This window comes from Schistocerca americana, chromosome X (assembly GCF_021461395.2).
Source record: "Schistocerca americana isolate TAMUIC-IGC-003095 chromosome X, iqSchAmer2.1, whole genome shotgun sequence".
NCBI lineage: Eukaryota > Metazoa > Arthropoda > Insecta > Orthoptera > Acrididae > Schistocerca > Schistocerca americana.
The window spans coordinates 103775080-103801021 of record NC_060130.1 but is presented as its reverse complement, the minus strand read 5'-3'; the positions used below and the strand labels follow the sequence as shown (position 1 = coordinate 103801021).

At 41.1% G+C, this 25942-nt stretch overlaps 1 protein-coding gene across 3 annotated transcripts in view; it reads left to right on the top strand.

The window, feature by feature from the left end:
• The window catches only part of LOC124554988 (sarcolemmal membrane-associated protein-like), a 337706-nt gene that overhangs the window by 142302 nt on the left and 169462 nt on the right, over positions 1-25942 (top strand). For all 3 annotated transcript variants that reach the window (XR_006968506.1, XM_047128729.1, XM_047128730.1), the window contains 2 exons: positions 16143-16310; positions 20027-20169. Coding sequence is in view for 2 of the 3 variants with exons in the window: in XM_047128729.1 (XP_046984685.1) it covers positions 16143-16310; positions 20027-20169 (311 nt within the window). In the remaining variant the exon portion in view is untranslated. The remainder of the gene's footprint in view (positions 1-16142; positions 16311-20026; positions 20170-25942) is intronic.

The window sequence follows — 25942 nt, the reverse complement described above, 5'->3', positions numbered from 1 at the left end:
GCAGAAACGTGATGGTACGCATTTCTCCTCCTTACACGAGGCATGTCATCTTCGTGGTGTAGTAATTTTAATGGCCAGTAATGTAATATAAATAATAAAAAAATTGAATAGAATTTAGGTAAATAACCAATTGCTTGCTGCACTTGCTACACAGGTAACAGAGTCTTAGTCATCCAGTACCGCCATTGTTCATGGAAGGCAACTTTCCCCTGACAGACCATAAAAACGCAACACGCTTCCTGCACATGTGGGCAGTGCCCAGAGGGAAATACATGCCCATAAAATGCACATGAGTGTGTTTGTGCCATGTGAACGCAAAATTATGCGGGCATGCAACGTGCGAAAAGGTGTCGTGTGGCCAGCCAGCCCCATCCAACGAACAGTGGTCTATAATGTTGGCGTGAATCCGTCCCTTACTCACGTGAAAAACGTGCTCATTTGGCCATAGCCTTACGTGTCCCATTATCTGCATGATTACAACAGCCTGCCTCCAACTGCTTTTCCATTCTTTGAGAAGTTTGCTTATTTCAGGGAATTCACCCTCAATTAACTGCCAACTCGAAAAGGCTTCTTAGAATGCTCGGTTGCTTCTGAACAACCTACACCAGAGTCCTACCATTGCATGTATACAAGACAAGCTGACCAATTTAGAAGAACAGTGTGCTTGTTTCCTAGTGGCTCTTGGATTTCTTCGAGTTACTAGGTGACTGTTTTGTGACATCAGGTGGTGGAATGTAATCCCAAGTACTTGAGGTATCTGTTGATTTTAAACCAACAAATGCATAGAAATCTCCCCAAAATAGTGTAAGTGGCTCATAATCTATTGTGCCTATTACAATGTTACCAATACAATGTAAGATTAAAGTCATGGGAGATAATGAAATGATATTGAGGAAAGAATAGATAAATGCCATGCCTGTGAACAGTTTAAACAGAAGTGTCGTCACGTAGAATAGAACATAAATTCACTACAAAACATAAATTAAATAAACGATAGATAATAACAAATAACAGATGAGAAAACTGAGAAGGAAAAATAGTGAGAGTGAATAATAATGAGGAGGGAGGAGGAGGAGGAGGAGATAAAAGCAAAGAACAAGAAACATTACCTCAACTTAATGCCACTGCTGATGGGAACCAAATGTTCATTGGAAAGGTAGAAGCTCGTCACAATGTCCTGAATTGTTCGTGCCAAGAGGCAATGTTTAGATGATTGGCTGGATGAAGTAGGCTTCCAGAACACAGTTTTGAAGCTGTAAAATACTCTGCAACAAATCACTGCTGTATGACTGTGTCATTAAGTGTAATATAAACTTGCTTTTCATTTGCGCAAATATTATGTCCAGCCAATCATTTAGATAAAAAAAAAAAAAAAAACTCCTCATACCAGAGTATATCACTATCCAAATGTCCCTGTAAGAATTGTTGTCCAGGTAAGCTAGTGCATCTGTATTGAATATTAGACCCGTGGTTGTCATCACTATCACAACTTTCCTACTCCTACTACTTATGCATTGTTTCCACTTTTGCAATGTTTTCATGAATTGAGTATTTACTTACGGTTATGCCACTCTTTATTTCTGTGCTTTTAAACTCGATTTGCCGCTGCAATATGATGTCGGTAGAATGTGAAAGAGATGAGTCTTGCACACAGTCATTCAAGAGTAATTTAGCACCTGTTCTGTGTATTGCATTGTAATGCCCACATTGAGAACCAGTGGTCTGTAATAAGAGCCTCATCTATGAAATTGTCAGCGTCATTATTACTAATATTTCTTCAAATTTCAAAGGTGAAACATAGAAACAGTCCTAAAATATCCCTCTCTCCTCTGTCATGGTAATCTATTCACAAACCACTGGTTTAATACATTTTTCTCAGGCAAGCTGTTAAATGAATTAATTTTGCTTACACAAAATGAAGACAATGGGGATGAAATTATTATATTAGTAAAGTGACACTCGGGAGTGCTTAACTGCAGTATTAACATGTTTTGATAAATGATAATTTGTGCCAGACTTGGACAAAAAGTACTTAAGATTGGTCCTCCATCATAACACACTGGTAACTTTCTTACACATTGATCTGCATGGCTCTGAAGCTCACCTTCATCTTTCTATTCACATTAATATATCAAGGGACTGTAACATATGCATTTTGTTTGGAAATACCATTTTAATTTCAAGCATTCTTTCTTGTATAGTGCTGATATTTGATGAAAATATATTGATTCAGGTTCAGTCTCTTAAGATTTATGCAAATAACTCCACATATTTGCAATAACTTCTTACCATTACATGATTCATCTTGAACACAAACAGGTTTCTTGTTGTGGACTCTCATTGAATTTGCTTTGTGTGACCTTTGCAGGAAGATTGTACTATTGTCTCAATAATACACAGATTGGTAAAATTGCTCCAGTAGTTACAGGATGCTCTTCTGAGATGATAGCCATTCAATTGTGGGTGTGTCCTTTAGTATAATCCTATATTTGCATATAATATGAAGTGCAGAGAGCCTTTTAGCTTACTGAAGTCTGTTAATATTAGAAAAGGTTTCGATAACAGCATTTAATTTGTATCAGAGCTACAGGGGTCCCACTTCTCTGATGTTGTCATTGTTGGAGAAGAAATGTGGTGCAAAAGACATATGTGAGTCACACTCGGAAGAGTAGTAGTCTGGGGAAGGAATTAGGGCCCTGAGGATATGGCCAGAATGTCAGCAGCAGGGGTGAGAGAAGATGGAGAGGTGCCACCACCAGACCAAGAAGGTGGTGGCATGCAGAAGACTGAAGCCAATAGCACAGGAAACACCAGGGACAGGCTGATGGTGGTGAGCACTATGCGGGCAGGGTGGTGGTGATATAACCTTAGGCGGCACTGAGGACTGCGATGAGCACAGGTGCTGCTGGAATGGCGTGGCAGGGACCTGGTGCAGAGGCTGCAGTGCATGCCATGTTGCACTGATGCAGGCTGGCTGGGAGGATGGCATTTGACAGGAGACAGGTCTCAAACCTCTTGCAGTCTCACATCTGGACCCGGATGCCACAGTGTCTTCTCCAGCTGCTGCTATGTGTTTGGCCCCCTCGGCACCTATGGGACCCAGTGGAGCCTGCTGGTGCCAGACAGGCAGTAGCAGCTGAAGAGGGAGCCGCAACAACTGGGTCCAGATGCAACGCTGATAGCGAAATGCTCTGGGAGTTCATCGGATGCCTCACTAAAAGTGTTACGAGCAGCTCAGGGCATTGAGCCAGCCTCAGAAGGAAAGCCAGTCATGGCTGCAGGCTCCTGGCAGGAGTGGTAATTAGCATTGGGTGCAGCTGGTGGAGGACAGCTACCAGGGAGACAGGGCGGCAGATGGCATGAAAAGTGACCTGGAAGAATGGGATGTGCAGGGCCATCATTGAGAAAGGACAACTAGGCGTTTGAAGGTGGTGTGACCAGGCACGTCTGGGCCTTGTGACAAAACTTCCAGTGTTGGATAGCAGGAGGTGCAAGGAAGCAAGTGGTATCTTGGGTCAAATGGAGGAACTGTGGATCCAATGATTGGGAATACTGCAGAAGCAAAAGTTCTGGTATGTAAGGAGCCACGGTAAACAGGCGCGCAAGGGCAACAACAAAAACACGAGAGGGGGGTCTAACATCGACAGGAAGTAAAGAAGCGGACAGGCACGGCGAAACGGTGCAATCAGAAAAACATCAGAGCTAATAAATGAAGCTGAGCTAGTACGAGACAGGGACAAGGCAAAAAAAAGTGAGAATAAGATATAAAATCACAGTGTGAGGTGCAAAAGTGCACACAGTCAAATGCAAGCCAAAGGAAACAGGAACAGTTTCATTCAAATGTGGAATCGAACCATGAAAACGGCATGTGATGCCATACAAACGAAAAGGAGGCGCCACCTGGTTGAGCATAAGACACTGGGAACAAAATTCCAGAGACAAGAGTCACGGAAAGTTTATCCTCATCACCACTGTAGCATAGACTGGTGGCACTTCCGATGCCAGGTCAAGGTGTCGAGGTCGGGACTAGAATTCGCACTGACCAGCGGCTACTGTGCTGTGTCCTATAAAGGCCATCCAGCAGAGGAATACTGAGAAGTTGTCTAGAGTCACATGACTTGCAGACACAAGCTAGTGTGTTCTATATCCGGTGGATGTGGTGCCCTCCTAACTGCAGTGGCTGTCACATGCAAGACGAGCCACAGTTAATTTGCTGGTGTCTTGATGGGATGGCAACCCACAGCACTCTGTTGTGTAGTGTGTGGCTGGATCCTAAGGCACCAGCCATATGCCAAAGGTAGAATGACCACCAGAGTGCATTAGTGTTGTTTGAATTCAATGTTGTTACCAGGCATGGTAGCATGTTTAATTTCAGATGTTGAGTGAACACATTGAAGGACACTGAGATGCTGCATAGTCATTTGAGGCAGCATTATGAGCACATGACTGTTTGAAAGGGGCCTCATTGTGGGTCTTCATTGACCAGCTGGCTGAATCTTACTATATCCAAATTTGTGGGGCATTTGAATGTGACAGTGACACAATGTTTCACAGGAATGAGAGGGCAGTCATACTCCTAATCAAGCCTCCGGTTCACCGTGTCTGACCACCACGAGGGAAGATCACTGTACTGTGCATGAAGCACATCATTATCCCTTCACATCTGCGGCTGCTATACAAAAACAAGTAATGGACTCCCTGTAACATTCTGTGTCATCCCACACTGCCGGCTGCTGTGGTTGAGCAGTTCTAGGTGTTTCAGTCCAGAACCACACTGCTGCTATGGTCGCAGGTTCGAATCCTGCCTCGGGCATGGAGGCATGTGATGTCCTTAGGTTGGTTAGGTTTAAGTAGTTCTAAGACTGATGACCTCAAATGTTAAGTCCCATAGTGCTTAGAGCCATTTGAACCATCCCACACCATTAGTTGGAGTTCCTGAACTAGTGAATTATTGTGCAATGTGTAGTATGATATTAATGCCACAACACAAATGGACACATTTGGAGTGGTGCCATGACTGGAAAACGTGCCCGGCTGCTGATTAGTGTTGCGTTGTATTCAGTGATGAATTCCAATTCTCCATTACTGCAGATAACCATTGTTGGCAAGTATGGCTGCAACCTGGAGCAAAGTCCAATTCTTCCAATGAATCTGAGAGGCACATTGGTCTTACTCCTGGTGTCATGGTGTGGGGAGCCTTTGGTTGTGACTTGTGGTACAGTTGGTAGTTATTGAGAAGAAAGACAGCATAATGGTACATCAAGGACATCCTGCACCTTTGTGTTATGTCTTGTGCCATAGTATTGTCTCCAATAGAACACACGTGGGTGGGAGTGCTGACAAGTAATGCCTCCAAATTTTTTTGTGTTAAAACTCTTAAAGCATTTTAAATAGAACAGACATTATTAACATTGTACGTATTTGCTGCCCTCTGCCACTAGAGGGCTCTGAATTGTGGCATGTAACATGGCGATGTGTAATGTAATTACATCAGTGCATGAGAAACAGCGTGCTGTAATAGTGTGTCGAATTCAAAGTTTGTCCACTCGTGGAGCACTGTCTCCTTCAGCGTGACAATGCCAAACCGCACACTAGTGCTGTGGCATATGCAACAATGTGATGCTGTGAGTTTGTGGTCATCTGCCATCCTGCATAGTGTCTCAACTTGGCCCCAGCTGATTTTCATCTGTTTCCAAAACTAAAGGAACATCTTAAAGGACTTCACTGTGATAGTGATGAAGCAGTGCAAGCAGTGGTGAGCTTGTGGCTCCTTCAATGAAGTCACATATTCCACAGTCACAGTATCAACAAAGTGGTATCTTGTTCTTAGAAATGTCTTCATTGCTGGGATGACTATGTTGGAAAATAAATGTATGGAAATGAAGAATAAAGGTATAGAACATTAATAAAGCTTTATTTGAAAAGCTTTAAGAATTTTTACAGAAAAAATTTGGAGGTATTACTTTTGACCATGCCCTTGTGGGACCAGCTCAGCTGTCAAGTCCACCCCAGTGCCAGTAGCCACAGTATCAAGGACCAGTTATAACAGTTTGGGCCAGTTTGCCTCAGAAGAGGATACAGCAGTTTTATGATACCCTTCCCAATCAAGTCAGGGCATGCGTACAGGCCGAAAGGGACCAAATTCATATTAATAAGTGGTCTCATATTGCTAAGGTCATTGTAAATTTGACTTGATTTTTTAATCAATTAAGTACCCTTGCAACCTGCAAAATTTCATCTCGTTTCCTCCTCCACTTCTGGGTGCTTCCCTATTTTGGCTGGGCAATGAAGTTTGTGAGCAGTTTCTTCTTAGGTGGTTTAGCAGCAGCTGCAGCAGCAGCAGCAGCAGCAGCAGCAGCAGTAGTAGTACTTGTTGAAAGTTACAAATAGTTCAGAATCCAGAAATGTATACCATTCCTTATGAAGAGTGTCAGTCAACCTAGTTATAGTCCCTCAGCTTGACTGTTGCCACTCAAGTTTTTGCAGGGCTTGGTCAGCTTTAATCCATACAACATTTCTTATAAGTGCATTATGAAGTTCTAGTATTTCATCAGTGTGAAATGTGCAGAATGAATAATTGTACAGAAATTTAGATGTAAGACATATATGCAATGCATCATCTGTGTTAATTTCTTGTATCAGTCTGCGATTGTACCTTATTGGCAGTCTGATGCTTTGTATCCTACCTTATACTTTTTTTTTTTCTACTGTAGAATTTCAAATTTTTAAATATATAGTTATTTCAGAGGAGCTAGAGCGATTAAAATGACTTTGTGCATATAATTGTTCTTAGTGTATTGCTTAAGCACACAAATGACATACAGCCTCACAATAACTGCTTATTTGCAACAGTGTTCTCTCTTTGGAAAATGTAAATACTTTCACTTTTATACATTTCTATAATATCCTGACTTGAAATGAATTGGTATAACAACTCCACATGTGCTTTATATTTACTTTATCTCTATTACTGTCTCACAAAATACACTCTAAGACAAGAAAAACGCATCATGATGGAATTACCTGAATGAGACAGAAATCGGTATGTGTGACATACATATACAGCTAATATATGATTACAGTTTCAGAAAAAATGGATGCTTTATTCAAGAGAAAGAGCTTCACAAATTGAGCAAGCCAGTAATGTGTCGGGCTGCTTCCAACCATTATGGAAGCAGTTATTCGACTTAACATTGATTGATATAGTTGTTGGATGTCCTGCTGGGAGGGTATTGTGCCCAGTCGTGTCCAATTAACGCGTTAGATTATCAAAATCCCAAGATGGTTGGAGGGCCTTGCCCATAGTGTACTAAACATTCTCAGTTGGAGAGAGATCTGGCAACCTGGCTGGGCGAGGTAGGGCTTGTGTGGGCGGGCATTGAGTTGCTGAAATGTAAGCACAGGATGGCTTGCCATGGAGGGCAACAAAATGGGGTGTAGAATATAGTTGACATTAAGCTGTACTGTAAGGATACTGCAGATAACAACCAAAGGACATCCAACAACCCTATCAATCCATGCCAAACCAAATAACTGCTTGCATAAGGTCCAGAGGTGGATCAAATTGTAATTGACTTACTCAATTTGTGAAGCTCTTTCTCTTGAATAAACCGTCCATTTTTTTCTGTAGCTTAACATTTGCAATGGCTTCCTTTGTCAGTAGTTTAGCATCACTGAGTGTAAATTTCTTGTTGTTTTTAGTGACATTATTTTCCACCTAGGCTTGATACAGAGGAAACTGGATTAAACTATGTGCTTTAGCCAGTTCGTCAACCTGGTAGTTTAGTTTCTGGGTTGTAAAGCACTAAAAGTCCCATTAACTCCGCTTTTTACATGCTAGTTTCAACCTAAACCAATGAAACATTTCTTTGTCCCCAGAATAAAATATCCACTTTCTTCACTGCATTGTTGGAGCTTTATACGTCACAATGGAATGGTGTGGCACATTGCCCATTACTGTTATGGAATTGGAAAGAATATTTAGCAGCAGAACATTATCTGCACAGCCAGCGAACATGTTGTTGGATGACCATATTTATCAGACTTGTTACAATGTTGTTATTAATGCAATGTCAACAGAAAACATTTATTCACAATATTTGCAGATTGCAGTCTATGCCAACCCCCAGAAAATACTTTACAACGAGAGCTAATGAACATAGGTGCATTTAATGTGTGACGCCACACTATACTATTTATGCATGGTGTGGCAACAGGGGTGCTTTAACAACCGAACAGCTGGTGGTGTGGTTGAGAAACCCGGCTTGCCATTGGTGTTACCTGGGCAACAGAGTCACATCCCATCCAGTAAGATAATTGTCAAAAGTTGCAACTCATTTTAAACACACTATAGCTACACCAGCTTCTTCTTCCATACCCAAAATGAGCTTGATCAATCTCTATGGATCCCAAATGTCAGTATTGATAGTGTCATATAATACCCAAGTAAATCTGCATTTATTTGACTGCCAAGACCACTTCTTCTATCTCTGACTAGGGACAACAGCAACCTCATAGATTCCATGAGTTCCCAGCAGTTCCTGAAATTTTTAAGTTACATCCATTTTCTCTGATCACTGCTGTTTCTACAGTTTCTTTGTCATCTTGCCACACCCATGGGCCTCTATGCTAGTGTAGCCTTCTGTGCCCCTAAAAGTACTACTCTACAATGGGCTGTATTCTGATCGAAGCTCAAGTAACTCTCACTGTATTTAACAGAAAAGTTTTCTTGATGTCAAGGAAAACTGTTCCATCAAATTCAGGACAGCAACAAAATTGGATTCTCATTGTTAACGAATGTATACAAATGGACATATCCAGCTTGCCTGTGAATCTCAGCTTGTAGCCTGTAGCTTATTAGCCTGAGAGAAAGGGGTTGAAGGGGAAATTTAAGATGAATAAACTTCAGAAATAAATCTTTTAAAAGTTTTTGGGAGGATGAAGTAGCAATAGAGGGCAAGAAAGAGGTGAATTTGAAATAACAAAAATAGTCTCCACAGAAGACCCTCATAAATTTATTGCTTTTTAGGTATGTAGGCAGAGAGCAAATGATATAGAAGTGTAATATTTAAAAAGAATATTTTAAAAGAATGTTATTTCAATTAAAAAGGTAATTAATAGGAAAACTCACTCATCTAAGCACTTCTGCTACTTCTGCTTCTCTCACAGAAATTAAACTCCAGCAGAAAACCTCTCGTTGTAGTTGCTACATATTCTTCACAGTGTCTTGTACCTTGCGACCATTAAATCACTCTCTGACCATCACCTGCCAGTCAGTGAAAATTGTTTTCCCACACCTCTTTCAGGTAGAGCTCTACAAATTCCAACTGATATAAAACATTTTCCTCTCTAAGTTTCTGTTTCACAACAGATCTTTGTTGTGTGTGGAGTCCAGTTTCCCTCAGACTTCAGTGAGCTGTGACATTATAGCCAAGAAAGTTGGTCTCTCACTGTAACTGCTTTGTGTTTAGGGAGAGAAAATGTTGGCTCTTACGCACAAGCTCTCTGTCCTTCTGGTGTGCACCAAGTCTCTTCCTGACTGAGGCAGGAACTCTGTTGGTAATGCCTCTTTCAGCATAATTCCTCCAACAACTCTTTGCAGTAGTAGATATCATATCATACTTCCTGCCAGCATCTCTAGCCTGCCTTTTTCAATCAGAGTGATGACACTCTCGTATTAAATGGTCTCAGTGAGCAATGGCATCTGATTGTCCACAATGTGATATCTGCTTGCTGTTCTTATACTGGTGTGTGGGGAGAAAGTAAACATATTTCCGTCAAAAGGAACAGTAGCTGTGTCAGCCTGAGGAAGACCTGTTCAAAGATTCTTGCTGCCTTGTCTGCCCTTAAGCCATTGTGGCTCTCCAGCTAGTGGAGTCTGAGTGGGGCAGGACATTAAGATGCTTTCTCAGAGATCCTGCTTGTGAAACTGAAGATTTTGTCTTGTGTTTGTGCTTGTCCCTGTGTGTGTTCCTGAATCAAAATTTTTGTGATCTAGTTTGTAAGAAACTTGCTTGAATTCATCAAATGCTTGATAGCTGCACTCTAAAGTTGTTAAATACCAGCAGTAAGCTTCTATAACAGGTATGTGTCTGTGGCCAGTTTCTTTACGACATACACGTGTAAATAAAAAGTATGTTTGGCTGACCTCCTGTTGCAAATAGAACTAAAATTGTAAGATGTAGATTACTGGTTTGAATCTATTCCAAGGCATGGTAATTTTTGTGCAGGGTCTGTGTTATCTTTTTGTGTACTCAGTGAGTGGTGGTGGTGGTGGTGGTGGTGGTGATGATCATAAAACACAGTGAAAGGTAGTTTGGCCTAGTTTTCAAATGCTAATTTTGAGAATATGAACCATTGTAACGTGTGTGCCCAACACTGAATTCCTAAGCAAAAGTAAAAAGAATCGTGTATTGGAAATATCTGCAGTATATATATATATATAATAGAGGGAAACATTCCACGTAGGAAAAATATATCTAAAAACAAAGATGATGTGACTTTGTGAGGGTGACATGGTATTAGAAGGTGGAAAGTGTAACACGAGGCTAAAATGAAAATAAAAATATATGGGGAGAGATAAAGGTGAACTAGAAAGCAACTGGCGATCTGGTACGAAAAAAGGCGAAAAAGTGTTGGTTAAGTTGATCCTGTGGTGAACTTGGGTTGGTAGATAGCGATGTGCATAAAGGTTAGGTGGTTGTGTTGCCGCTAAAACACGTTAAAGGACGGAGAAATTCGGGAAAATTTCGAAAAAAAAAAAAAACGTGTAAATGTATGAAAAGGAGTGGTGTTGTGGTGGAAGATTACGAAAATGGGGCTAACACTTGTCTGACGAAGAAATGATGAAGTTAAAACCTGTGGGGAGCGGCTAAAAATGATTAGTGATGCGCGAAAAACGGAAGTGGAAATAGATCGAAAGTTATTAGAACTAGCCGAAATGGTTGTTAAATACGTGAAAGCAGCTGTTATTGAACTAGAAGCGGTGGATTTTATGGCGGCGGTAGTGTTGAAAACGGAAAATGAAATTTTTTGGTTATGGTTTGGAAGTAGGTTACGTATTATTGAGTATATATAAGCGGGTTATAATTGTATAGTAGATTACGGTAATAAGGGGAAGGTGAATAAAAAGTGAGACTACTGGTAAAAACAGAAAGAGAAAATAAGACGACAGGAAAGATTTCGAAATGCGACAGCGACAATAACAAACGTGATTGTTGGGTTCAAATTAATGATATGATTATAATAGAGGGAAACATTCCACGTAGGAGAAATATATATAAAAACAAAAATGATGTGACTTTTTCCCCCTAAGGTAAGTCTTTCCGCTCCCGGGATTGGAATGACTCCTTACCCTCTCCCTTAAAACCCACATCCTTTCGTCTTTTCTTCTCCTTCCCTCTTTCCTGATGAGGCAACAGTTTGTTGCGAAAGCTTGAATTTTGTGTGTATGTTTGTGTTTGTTTGTGTGTCTTTCGACCTGCCAGTGCTTTCGTGTGCTAAGTCACATCATCTTTTTTTTTTTTGATAAATTTTTCCCACGTGGAATGTTTCCCTATATATATATATATAGGGTGTTACAAAAAGGTACGGCCAAACTTTCAGGAAACATTCCTCACAAACAAAGAAAGAAAATATGTTATGCGGACATGTGTCCGGAAACGCTTACTTTCCATTTTAGAGCTCATTTTATTACTTCTCTTCAAATCAAATTAATCATGGAATGTAAACACACAGCAACAGAACGTACCAGCATGACTTCAAACACTCTGTTACAGGGAATGTTCAAAATGTCCTCAGTTAGCGAGGATACATGCATCCACCCTCCGTCTCATGGAATCCCTGATGCGCTCATGCAGCCCTGGAGAATGGCGTATTGTATCATAGCCTTCCACAATACGAGCACGAAGAGTCTCTACATTTGGTACCGGGGTTGCGTAGACAAGGGCTTTCAAATGCCCCCATAATATGAAAGTCAAGAGGGTGGAGGTCAGGAGAGTGTGGAGGCCATGGAATTGGTCCGCCTCTACCAATCCATCGGTCACCGAATATGTTGTTGAGAAGCGTACGAACACTTAGACTGAATTGTGCAGGAGCTCCATCGTGCATGAACCACATGTTTCGTACTTGCAAAGGCACGTGTTCTAGCAGCACAGGTAGAGTATCCCGTATGAAATCATAATAACGTGCTCCATTGAGCGTAGGTGGACGAAACTAAAATGAGCTCTAACATGGAAATTAAGTGTTTCCGGACACATGTCCACATAACATCTTTTCTTTATTTACGTGTGAGGAATGTTTCCTGAAAGTTTGGCTGTACCTTTTTGTAACATCCTGTGTGTATGTATACATATATATAATCAGGCTGTTGTTGGTTTGTCATGAAGTCCAGGCATGTATTACGTCCAGTGCTCAAGTCTGGCAATGAACCCCTAACATTCTAAGGTCCCAGCCAGCACACAGGTGGATATTTATTCCACAGGCAGCTTCCACTCCCATAGCCATCATTGATGTGACTTGCTCAGCCTTTGACAGTAAATATTACTGCCACGTAATTGCTATTGTGTAGATCCAGGATACCTGAAAGCTCATAAATGTGCCAGATATGTGATGCACATGTATGGCAAGTCATGTTATCTGCATACTGCAGATGTTTCCTGAATCTTGTGCAGCTGCAGCTAGGCTCACATTGGAGGACAGGCCATGTGATTGGGGGGAGGGAGGAGAACTGCTTTAAACATCTTCAACATCATCAGCATGATGAGAGGTAAATAAATATCAGATCAATATGCTACATCTGATGTTAGTCATAAGTATAAGCATATCAAATATCTTTTCTTAATTTAATTAGGCCCATTGTTACATTAACTATTGAAGTGTGAGAAATTTTTGCGCCCGGAAAAGTTTTCTTCTTTAGATTGCAAATCTTGAAAACTATTACACACATTGAATAACATCTTGGTGTAAATACAAAATGAAATAGAATTAAAATTCAGTCTAACTTACCGTAAGGAGATGACGAGAGCTGGCCAAACAGTATTTCTTAGTCTCACAACATTCTTAGTCTCACAACAAGAATAAGAATTAATTGAAATATATTCACAAGCACAATATTTAATGGCAGTAAGTACGCTACACACTAATCAGGCAGTGCGAAAACACCGCTTAATTCAGAGTCAGAGTCAGAGTCAGTGGAACTATCCGTGTCACTGCTCGTATTGACAGATATAATCAAGTCTTTGACACTTTGCTGTAAGAAACCTTCATTGTTCCATGAGTCCTGTATCACTCCTTTCACGTGATGCACTACCTTCTGCCAGTCTTCCGATGTCGCAATTTCAACTGCCTCTTTCAGAAGGCATTCCACTTCCGTTAATGTGAATTTCGTATTTTCTGCCATTTGTGCCGTTTAACCTGAGCCCAAATCAGCTCTGTTGCGTTGAAATGGCAATGGTAAGGAGGCAATCTGAGTGCTTTATGCCTGTATTTTTTTGCTACTTCATCCACAATGTAAATCGGGTTCTTTGGCTTGTGTTGCAATACAAGTTCTAATAATTCTGCCCTTGTAAAATTACTGTCGAACTGTACCTTATGTTTCTGTAACCAGCTAACAATGTCATTTTTCCTCGTTGCCTTTATGGGTGCTTTATCTTGTATTACTGAGTGATAAGGAGCATTATCCATAACAATGATAGTTTTTTTGTTAAGTTCTGGAGCTCACAGTCTTCAAACCGTTTCACAAAAGTATTGTGGTTCATCTCTTCGTGGTAGTTGGAGGTCTTATTTGAACCGAATAGCAGCAGACAATTTGGAATGAAACCTTTTGAATTTCCGGCATGTGCTACAATTATCGTTTTTCCTCTGCCCATCGGAGCTGCCGTACTACCGCTGATGGTACCGTCTGTCCAGCCTTTTTTTAAACTGTGTCCTGCATTCACCCACGTTTCATCAATCCAAACAATATCATCAAAATTTGTCCCCACTAATTCTCTAAGAAAGCGGCATCGCCAGGCTGCAATATCTTGGCATTCCATTAGTAACTTTCGCCCAGAGATGGATTTATAGCAGAATCCCAACATTTTCATGACTCGTATTCCCAGGTGTCTCCAATTTATATGATTCACTTGAGCCTTCTTTAATGACTTTCTCCTTGCAGATTCTTATTCCTGATCGTTCGCTAACTTGCAGAGCAGCTGCAGTTCACTCCACCACCTTATCCAAAGGAACGAGAGGCCTTCCTGCATCCCTCTCTCTCTCTCTCAAAATACTCCCTTAAGGAACACGCGTATTCACGCGCCTGACTGCGTATAATGACGCCATGTCTGCCACTTTTTGGAGGTTTCCGAGGAGTGTGCAGCCTCGGCCTCACTCTGTTGCAACTGCTTTTATCAGACATCGTAAACACGCGAAGCTACAAGTCACTCAAATCTCTCACCCGCATGTCTACAACGGCTCGCTGAGGACTGGCTGGCACAATGCCTTAATCAGCTCAGCAGAACGAAGTGACAACGCAATGGCAGCTGACAGTGCCGGCTGCCATTGGTGTATTGGTAGTGGGAGCCCTGCAGCCCGTTGCCTGTCAAGTGACAACTAGTTTAAATAATAGTAGAGAGTCCAACCCAGGATATGAGTAATGAAATCCAGTGGTGTGTTCATTTTTCTATGTTTATTTGTTATGTTTGTTACTGGCAGTTAGTGTCCTGTGATTGTTCAAAGGCCCCTCCCAGCTTTCCTCACTGCTCCGTGCCTGGCATCCTGTGCAAACATTTTAATCATGGGATTGGAAAGTGAAATAATGGTGTGGTACATGTGACAGAAGAAATTTGCAGATATGTAATGGTGCATTGGAATACAAAGTTTTTCCCAACTAGACCAGTGACACTGAATCATGATTTTTAATGTTTTCATTCTTGTAACATGATGTTTGGTTTGTATTTAACAAACTATACCATACTCAAAACTCTTTAATTGCACTTACCTCATTACTTGATATGTGAAGATCGGAGTTCAAACGCCTCTGTAAATGTTTGAATTGTGAGCATAATTTAGTTGTAGAAGTCGATAACAAACTTCGTGTGGTACAGTTAATATTTCCTGACAAGGAAGTGAGCAATTAACATTATGTTACTAATACCATAAAACTGCCCATTCATGAGAACTTCAATGGTTGTTTATAGGTGTAAAAGTATGCACAACATCCTTTCTCATTCGCTGTTGATCGTAGTATACTACCATAACACTTAGGGGTGTGTATAAACTATTAGGTATACTTCTATGAATTTGTAATATTTCTTACATTGAATCCATTTTTGGCCCTATCATTTCAGAATAACACTCCAAAAATTGCTTGTGTGGTTGGATACTTTCTCTGACATAAGGGAACTTTAGCTGTTTGAAGAAAAATATTTGAATTAATATGAAGCCAACATGCACTAAGGCGAGCTATTTCTACTCTCGTACACAATTTCATAATTTGTGTAATTATGGCGCGAAATTTTGCTGTCTTTTCATTCTAGTGAATTAGTACAGACAGTAAAAAGAATGGAAACTTGTAGCTTCAAACTCTGCGCATTCAGATTAGCACTCCACTCGTCCAAACATTATGCCAAGAGAGATAAACTTCAGAGCACTCTCTGTAATGACTTGAGTCTGTATTTGTCATCAAAGGTAATTTTGTGGCTTTTATCTTCATTCTAAAACATGAGGTTATTATTTCATGTTGCAGAAAATGAATATGAGAAATTTTAGGGAAAAAAGGGTTGATAAAATTGGTCTTCCATTTTAAATGAAGCTTGAATGGTTAATAGTGAGCCCTTGCAAGTGTATTATTAAAACTTTTATAGCTTTCGTGCCTCATAGTTGCTGGTATCCAGATGCTGTTGCTATGATTTGAACATTCAGCCAGTTCCATAATCTTTGCTGTAAAGTACGCAACCTGCAACACACGGGGCATAAGTGAATACAGAGTGAGCACTAGAGATCTCACATTTTCTCAATCAGTAGCACAAGTATCAGTGACTAAGAAATACTATTGACATAAGAATCTGAGTTGTAGTTAGTGGAATTGATAAGGAAACCTTCATTCACCTGGAACACCATAATGATGAAAATATCACAATATTTTGTTCTATTTTTATTTGCAGGATGCTTTGCAACGTGAACAGTTGCTTGAAAACAAACTTGCCACTATGCAGAGGCTCATGGAGACAACGCGACAAGCATCAGACAGAAGCTGGAGAGCATTGATTGATGAAGACAGGTTACTCTCACGTGTGGAAATACTGGAGAGTCAGTTGCTTGTATACTCAAAGGTAGACTTTATTACAAATCCATGTGGCTGAAGAATTTTCTTCCGCAAAGAGAGCTCACAGTACTGTAAATTTCCAGTAATAACGTTTGCAAAGCCAACTAGAAGTAGATACTAAGTAATGAACTGTAGTAGCTGACTGTAATTATATCTAGGATAAACAATGATGCTGATAGTAGTATGAATTGGTAGTAATAATTCTTTAACTTCATCAGAACCTTCTCCTCTGAGAAACATTGCATCAGGAGAACAGCGAGAAGAAGAAACTAGTAGGGTGACGAAAAGTGCAAATCGGTTTGGTTGGAAGCAGATAACTTCAGTTTTGATTGGTTTGGATTGCAGTTGTAGGAAGTAAATTGTAATAAAACAACTGGAAAGTAGGATAAAAAATGTGAATGAATATATAAAAAGGGGAGATATCATGCTAGATGGAAAATATGGCCATTGAAATTAAAAAAGAAAATTAGTGTTAGTTTAAGATAACTTTATTAAGTTGCAATCAATATCTTTACCACAGAAGATAGAAGAATACTGGATTTTTCAAAAGATCGTAGCTTTTGCAACTCGGATCATAAGTTTGTGCCCATAGTTTAATCTGAAAAGATATTTATTTCTCATAATTTACAATTTTCATGTATCTATTTCATATATAGAATATACACCAAAATGAAAATGAAACAAATTACTTGAAAAAATAATAATGTGGAGTGTTGCATTATTTTACACATATTACTGTCACATAATTTAATGTACATATAAATGCGCAATTTTCATTTCATGCATGCTTCAGTGGAATAGTGACACTTTCCCAATAAAGGGTTATAAAGCAGTCTTTTTCAGAGCACGGAGGTCCATGTTACTATGAAATATTATCTCTATATGATGTGATATCAGATGTGGGTTGTAAGAGGTGTGCAAGAACTTTGAAAAATTTCTTTGTGACACTTGCTGTGATTGTGCGGGAATTACAAATTTTCAAGAATGTGGTGGTTATTTTACATGAAAACCAACATTTGAAAAAAGGTTTACAAGCATGAAATGGTTAGTATTTTCAAACTTGTTTGTGGTGTTAGTAGAGGAGCCAGACAGTATCACATATCATAGAGCAAGGAGGACTGAAAAGGCCTAGAGAAGCCAAACTAACAAGGGGAGAAAACCTAAAGAAATACAAATCCTCCAGTATGGGGGTTGGGTACACTGTAAAAAATCATATTAGAGAACCCCCACAAGAGCCTCAGATAATGGATGGGACATATGAAACATGACTTTGGCAAAGGGAAAGTATAAAAGATTTGGCAGTAGTAACTTCGGATATGCAAATAATGTTGAAACTTGGAAAAAAATGAGAGAAATAGTTGAAGATGTCATGAAGTTGAAATACAATATTGTCGCACTACACAAAGTGAGATGGAAAAAGCAAGGACAGGTAGCAGGTAGATAAGACTCAGTATTCTTTACTGTGGGCCAGAAAGAAGGCCAGGTCAATCTGGAACAGGATTTATAACAACACAAGAGATACTAGGAGAAGTCTTTTGAAATTTGCACCTATTATTGAAAGTCTCAGCAGACTGAGAATGAAAGAGAAATTCAGGAGTGCAACAATAACAACAGCATACACACCAAAAGAGGAAGCAGAAGAAGGAATAAAGGAAGTTTTATGAAGACCTTGAAATAACATGCAGTTAAGTACAAAACTATGACCTATTGCTAGTTTTAGAAGACTTTAATGTACAATTTGGGTGAAATGAAAGTGAGGAAGAGTATCAGGGAGATACACTTTACATGAAGACAATAATGAGAATGGAACTTTCTTATGTCAGTTCTCTGTTAGAAATAATTTGCTCATCTAAGGTACCTGTTTTCCACACAGAAGAATACATATGGAAATAAAGTGTAAGTGGAGTAAGTTAATGAAATAGGCCTTGTGTTAGTAAAAGCACAATGTGTTTTGATAGTCATTAATGTACGGAGCTGCAGGGGTTCAAACAGTGATTCAGACCACTGTGTTGTACAAGCCATAGTGAGAGAGAAATTAGCTGTAATCCGTAAAACTAGAATGGGAAAAAAAGCAAATTGAACTACAGAAAAAGTGAGTGATTCCGAAAACCGAAGAAACATTGTAGATATTCCTACCTGGCATTTCCATTGTCTGAAAATACATGTAGAAATAGAAATGTTAAGATGATCAGATGAACAAAAAGTATTGTGGAGGTGGGCAGAATATTTTGAAGAGGGGCTCAGTACTAACTCAGACTCTATATACACACTCATCTGACCCATCCTAGAATATTTCTCAAGTGCGTTGGGCCCTTACGAAATAGGACAAACAGAGAAGGGCATCATTAATGATCATAGGCTTGTTTGACCCATGGGAGTGTGTAACAGAGATGCTGAAGAAACTCGGCAGATTCTTGAAGATAAAAGTAAACTATCTGAGGAAAGCGTACTTACAAAGTTTCAGGAACCAGTCTTAAATTATGACTCAAGGAATATATTACAGACACCTGCATATCACTCCACAGGGATCCTGAGGACAAGATCAGATTACTTAAAAGATGCATGGAAGCATTAAAACAATCATTCTTTCAGTGACTTACTTGTTTTCAACTCCTCCAGTTGCTTCTCTACATCATGATATTTCAGAATAAGAAAAAGGAGTGGAACAGAGGGAAAAATTTTTCTAACTGGTGCAGTGGAAAAATAAAAATGGAACAGGAAAACACCCTAATAACTAGTGCAGTGGGATGTATCCTCTGCCGTGCACTTAACAGTGGTTTGCACAGTACTGCCACGTCATACTTTTAATATATATATATATATATATATATATATATATATATATATATTTTTTTTTTTTTTCCCCACTCAGTGGCACTCGGTCAAGGATATCAATACAGTGCTGCAAGCTTCTTACAGTCATCAAGCTGTTTAGTTTCAGAGTACTCCAGAATACACAGATGGAAGTAGTTTGGTTTTACTTCTCTCTCTCTCTCTCTCTCTCTCTCTCTCCCTCCCTCCCTCCCTCCCTCCCTCCCTCCCCCCCCCCCCCTCCCCCTCTCCTCCCTTTCTTTTTTCATGTAAAGCATTCAAGATATTTCAGGGCATATCCATAAAGAATCTGTGAGTATAAACAGCTTGCTTCCATTGCTTTCAATCCCTCCACAGCTTAATGTGTGAAGGTAATGACAATAATTGACACTCTGTAATTTAAATGTCTCACTGGCTACATAAACACAAAAAGTATACAACATTGTTGTTGTGGGGTGGGCTTTTTACTTTGGTCATTGATTTGTATATATGTAAATATCTTCCTAAAATGGCTCCAGGAAAAGACTTGTCTCATCTTTCAAAGACAGCAGCTATCATTGCCTTCTTTTGCAGTCTTTGCAATTTTCATACAGTTGAGGGATCAAAAGGTCTTTGACTTATAGTGACCACTAGCACTAAAGTTGCAGATAAAGTCCAAACTGGAGCCATTACTGTCATTGCCATTTCTTAAAAAATTACTGGAATAAATTTAAGAGAAATGTATGGCCATCTACTAGATATGGTTTCGAATAATTACAAAAGGGCACATGCTACTAATAATTACATATTTTTAAGTGATTCTCTGACATTGGCAGATAATTCATAGTAAATAGGAAATAATTATTTTTTCTTATAGCAGTGCTACATTTCCTTGCCGAAAACTATAACATTTCTTTTTCTGTAAATTTTCAGAATTACGGAGAAGATAAACTTCGAGAAGAGCTACGAAAACTGCAAGAAGATAAAAGTCAGTACCTTGGTACAGCCAAAGAATCATTACGAAGGATTCTTCAGGAGAAATTAGATGCAATTACTAAATTAGCTGATCTGGAAAGGTGAGTTGTATATTGTCCTCCATTTTTGTTGCTTTTTATTAGTTTATAACTATTTAAATAATGGAAGAAGTGAAGATAACAGCTCACCATATAGTTGAGGTGTTCCATAGTATATCAGCACATAAACAAGATTGACAGTACTGCTACACTTTCAGACATCATCATCTACTGAATACACATGTACACTGTCGTCATTTGCATCAGATGCCAACTGACCACATATAAAAGTTACATAAAGAAAACACTGCAATAGTTAATGAACATATTTGTGTTGCATCACATGGGGACTTTCCTATGAAATTATCTTCTACAGTTTTCAATGCTATTGTTTTGGTAGCCTCTTGTCAATTTTTTTGCCAAGTGTCAGGCATACATACTCTAATAACTGCAATATATGGGTTCTGGGATTGTGAAATTGAAGACTAATTAGGAGCTGAGGTTACTACATGTGAAAGGCTTCATCAGGATGCCATTTTAAGAGAGGTAACATGTGAGAAAGCAGGAAATGAAAGAGGTATCACATTTCAGCAGTGTTCATTTGGATTACCACACTGGAGAATGTGTATGACCTGGTGGGCTGCACAAGCACCATTATGTCCATCTGTTGTTCCTCAAACTGTTCTGAAAATTTTGAAATAATGTGGTAGTGCATTGCCTTGCTAAAGGTACAGAATACCTGCATGGTGCTGCAGATAAGCAGACAGGAAACCTTTTCATCAACACATTATTGCCAACAGCTGTTAATTCAAGAGTTGTGGGAGTCCACAAATTTAGGTACTTGTAGTACACCCTTGGCGTATTGGCACATGTCAAGTCGATGCTGCTTGACTTCGGAGGTGAAGTCCCATGGGTTGCACATTCAGTCAGATTTGATCAAATGTACTGATATTGTTGTTTTGCCCATCGTGTACTCAATGTCATACTAATGACCAGTACTAGGGTGGATCTCTTCTAAGTCTTAACATTCTGAACCACTCCATTCGCCATGATTGTAGGAGTGTGCTTTGTCCAACACAGCAGTGATGTACAGCATGGTCCACTTAAACATTTCAGCACAAATATCTCTGGAACAACTACAAATATTGTAAAACAAGCTTCTCATGTATGAATGTAAGGCAGGGGCTCATGAAAGTAAATACTATGAGGCACTCTAAAATGTAAGCAAATATTATTTTCAGTGCCAACTTCAAAGGAAATCCAAAAAGAATGGTGTTGGTTGCATCACAATGCATCAATTACATCCTGAGAAATTGTTGTCACTTGAAATAAATGAAACTTGCCACTGTTGTGCATCGCTAGATAAAATTGTGAATGCAACAATCGCTTTCCTTATTGCTATTTACACTGTTATTAAGTGAGCTGGAAACAATACAGATGCCCAGTCACACAACTATGTACAGCAACCATTTACTCCTCCGTTACATCCTTGGTCAACCATCAACTATGTTTACTCTGGCCAGTGATATTCAGTTTTTTGTTACCATTACGACCATTCTAGTAGTGCAGTAAAGATCAATAAATCATGAATGAGTAAACCCTTTCCTTATTTTTCACTGAGTGTGACTGTACATGTATATTGTTTCCAATCCTCTTAATAAAAGTGTAAATAGCAATAAATATAGTGTTTGTTGCATTGTAGTATGTTAATCACGTTATGATTATGAGCAATGTGGGGTTCACGCTAGCATATCGTGATGTGAAATAGTGACAAGTTTCATTTATCTCAAGCACCAACTTCACTTTGCAATTTTTCGGGATGTAATTGATGTATTGTGTTGAAACAAATGCCATTCTTGTTGTGATGTTTCATATTATTAATTGTGTAATAAATAATACAGGGTGCCCACTTAAAACATAATTTTGTGATGAAAACAATAGTTGCTTACAATTTAGAATGTCTCATAGTAGAAAGTCGTTTTTAAATATCTATAGGTGTACTAGAGATACTTGCACTGAAACAATTAAGTGGGCCACCCTGTATAATAAGGTTTCTGAAAAGTGTATATGATGGAGACCACATAATGGATTTACTCATGGACACGGGATGTGTTGGGTTAGCATAAATTGAAAAATTCTGTAATTTATCTTCCATGATATATGAAGAGCAAATTTTAGTCATATCTGATGTTAAATAACAGTTCTTTTCTGTGAATGAAAATTTTTCCAAGGTACAGTTGGTGAAATGTGAGACCAGATGGTGAGCCGTGCTTGGGTAGCTCAGTCAGTAGAGCTCTTGCCCACAAAAGGCAAAGGTCCTGAATTTGAGTCTCAGTCCAAAAAAAAATTGTTCAAATGGCTCTGAGCACTATGGGACTTAACATCTATGGTCATCAGTCCCCTAGAACTTAGAACTACTTAAACCTGACTAACCTAAGGACATCACACAACACCCAGCCATCATGAGGCAGAGAAAATCCCTGACCCCGCCGGGAATCGAACCCGGGCGTGGGAAGCGAGAACGCTACCGCACGACCACGAGATGCGGGCGAGTCTCAGTCCTGCACGTGGTTTTAATCTGCCAGGAAGTTTCTGTCGTACCATAGGTCCTCAATCTAACTTACAGTGAAGAGTTCATACAAGTTTAAGACAAGTAAACACCTCAGTTTAAACAATACTTTTCATCAGGCAGTGGGCATACATGGGCTCATCTGTCTCCTGCTCATCTTCCCCCTCCACACACACACACACACACACACACACACACACACACACACACACACACCCCTGCGGGTCCAGGGGTTAGAATAGGCCCTGCCTGTTGTAAGAGGCGACTAAAAGGAGTCCCTCCCCCTCAAGGGGATAGTTAGCGCCAGCGTCCGGAGACGGACGGTTCCATGACCTATATTTGTGGTCATTTTGGTTTTTGACTTCTTCTCGTTTCTTTCTTCCTTTGGTTGGTTCCTTTCTTTGTTCTTCTCCATCTCACTGTCTTCCTTACTCTTTCCCTTGCCTTCTTTCCCTTGCCTTCTTTCCCTTGCCTTCTTTCCCTTGCCTTCTTTCCCTTGCCTTCTTTCCCTTGCCTTCTTTCCCTTGCCTTCTTTCCCTTGCCTTCTTTCCCTTGCCTTCTTTCCCTTGCCTTCTTTCCCTTGCCTTCTTTCCCTTGCCTTCTTTCCCTTGCCTTCTTTCCCTTGCCTTCTTTCCCTTGCCTTCTTTCCCTTGCCTTCTTTCCCTTGCCTTCTTTCCCTTGCCTTCTTTCCCTTGCCTTCTTTCCCTTGCCTTCTTTCCCTTGCCTTCTTTCCCTTGCCTTCTTTCCCTTGCCTTCTTTCCCTTGCCTTCTTTCCCTTGCCTTCTTCTCCTTGCCTTCTCTGGTCTCCGCCTCAGCGTTTGAGACAGTAATTCCCCGCCCTGGGTAGACAAGTAAGGCACACACGTACCCCCTGGTAAAGGCCAGGCCCAGGGAGGGGTGATTGCCTGAGCTGATACCTTCTGACCATGCCGATTGGTCCCTCCGTCTGTTTCTCGGGAGGTGTGACCTGAGGTGTAAACATTCACCTAAGGCGGGAGTGCCCTCTGAGAGGGTCCCCACAAGGAAGGAGCGCGCCATCGGAGACGCTGGCAATCATGGGGGATTCCTCCGCAATGGATTTCTCTTCTTCTTCTCTCTCGACTTCTGCCCAAAAACGGAAACTTGACCAGCCACCAGTGACAAAAGTACTACCACCTGCCCCACAGTTCCTCGTAGTTTCTCGATCTGAGGACGGAAAGGATTTTTCCTGTGTCAACCCTATCGTTATCCAGAAGGGCGTAGATGCGATAGCCAGATCTGTCAAGTCTTGTACCAGGTTGCGTAATGGTACCTTGTTACTAGAAACTGAGAGCGCCTTTCGGGCACAAAAACTGCTTCGGGCCACACTCCTGTGCACGTTCCCTGTCCGGGTGGAGGCTCAACGCACTTTGAATTCGTCTCGTGGTGTGGTATATACTAGATCTCTCGACGGATTGACTGACGAGGAGATTCAGTCTTTCCTCGCTGAGCAGGGCGTGACGGCTGTCCATAGGGTCATGAAAAACGTCAAAAATGACCTTGTACCAACCCGGACACTTTTCTTGACCTTTGATAGGGTTCAGCTGCCGTCGCGCATCAAAGCAGGCTACGAGGTTATTTCTGTTCGCCCCTATGCCCCGACACCTACGCGCTGCTACCAGTGTCAGCGTTTTAATCACACTCGCCAGTCTTGTTCCAATGCGGCTAAATGTGTCACTTGTAGCAGGGATGCCCATGAGGGTGACTGTCCACCTCCGTTTCCTCGTTGTGTGAACTGTCAGGGTGACCATGCAGCGTCCTCCCACGACTGTCCCATCTACAAGGAAGAACGCTGTATCCAAGAAATTCGGGTCAAAGAGAAAGTGTCCACCTCGGCTGCTCGCAAGCTATTTGCTAGTAGGAAGCCCACGCTGCTCCCAGCAGGGAAATACAGTACTGTCCTCGCCTCTCCTCGGACTACCAGGGAGGTAGCGACCCAGACATGCGATCTGACCTTCAGCACCACGGTCGTCCGTTCGGCCAGTGCTAAGATCGTGCGGTCGACGTCTCCTCTTCCTCCCGTCACCCCTCAGACACAAGCACTCCCATCAGCTTCTGCCAAGATGAAGACTCAGAAGTCCGACGCACGGGCCTTTAAGAAGGAACCGTCCTGTGCAGACTTCCTACGTACCTCGAACTCCCAGCCATCGACCAGTACTTCCACAAAAGGACCTTCCAAGAAGGCTCATAGGAAGCACAGTTCTCCTTCTCCGCCACGGCGCATTTCTTCTCCTGCGCCACCCAGCGGTTGCCGCCCCAGGCCGTCATCCATTTCGCCTGGTCACACAGCTGCTAGCCGAACATCTGGCCATTCACCTGCAGAGGAAGCTCCCCCTCCCGGCCATCTTAACAAGATGGCCGATGAACCTATAGAACCAATGGACGATGACTGTCCGCCTACTGATAGCGGCAGCAGTGCTTGCTCGAAGCCAGGCCCTCAGCGGCCTTCAAGGTGACCCCTTCTTGCATCTTCTTTTTCTTTTTCTTCTCACGATGGCATTTATTCACTGGAATATTCGCAGCATTCGCTCCAACCGAGAGGACTTAAAGTTGCTGCTCCACTTGCACCGTCTGCTCGTCGTAGCCCTCCAGGAAACAAAGCTACGCCCATGCGATCAAATTGCCTTGGCACACTACACCTCTGTGCGTTTTGGCCTACCCCCTGTGGTAGGTATTCCGGCTCATGGAGGGGTTATGTTGCTGGTCCGGGATGATATTTACTACGATCCCGTCACATTGCACACCGGCCTGCAGGCAGTTGCCATCCGCATTACTCTCCCCACTTTTACATTTTCCATTTGTACCATTTACACTCAATCGTCGTCTGCCGTAACCAGGGCAGACGTGATGCAAATTATTGCTCAGCTACCTGCACCATTTTTGTTAACTGGAGACCTCAATGCCCACGATCCCCTTTGGGGCTCTCCAGCACCCTGCCCGAGGGGCTTCCTGTTAGCAGGCCTTTTCAACCAGCTCAATCTTACCTGCCTCAATACTGGTGCCCCTACTTTTCTTTCGGACACATCTCACACCTATTCCCATTTAGACCTCTCTATATGTACTCCCCAACTTGCACGCCGGTTTGAGTGGTATGCACTTTCTGATACATATTTGAGCGACCACTTCCCGTGTGTTATCCATCTCCTGCATCATACCCCCTCTCCGTGCTCAACTAGTTGGAACATCTCCAAAGCAGACTGGGGGCTCTTCTCTTTCAGGGCGACCTTTCAGGATCAAACCTTCACAAGC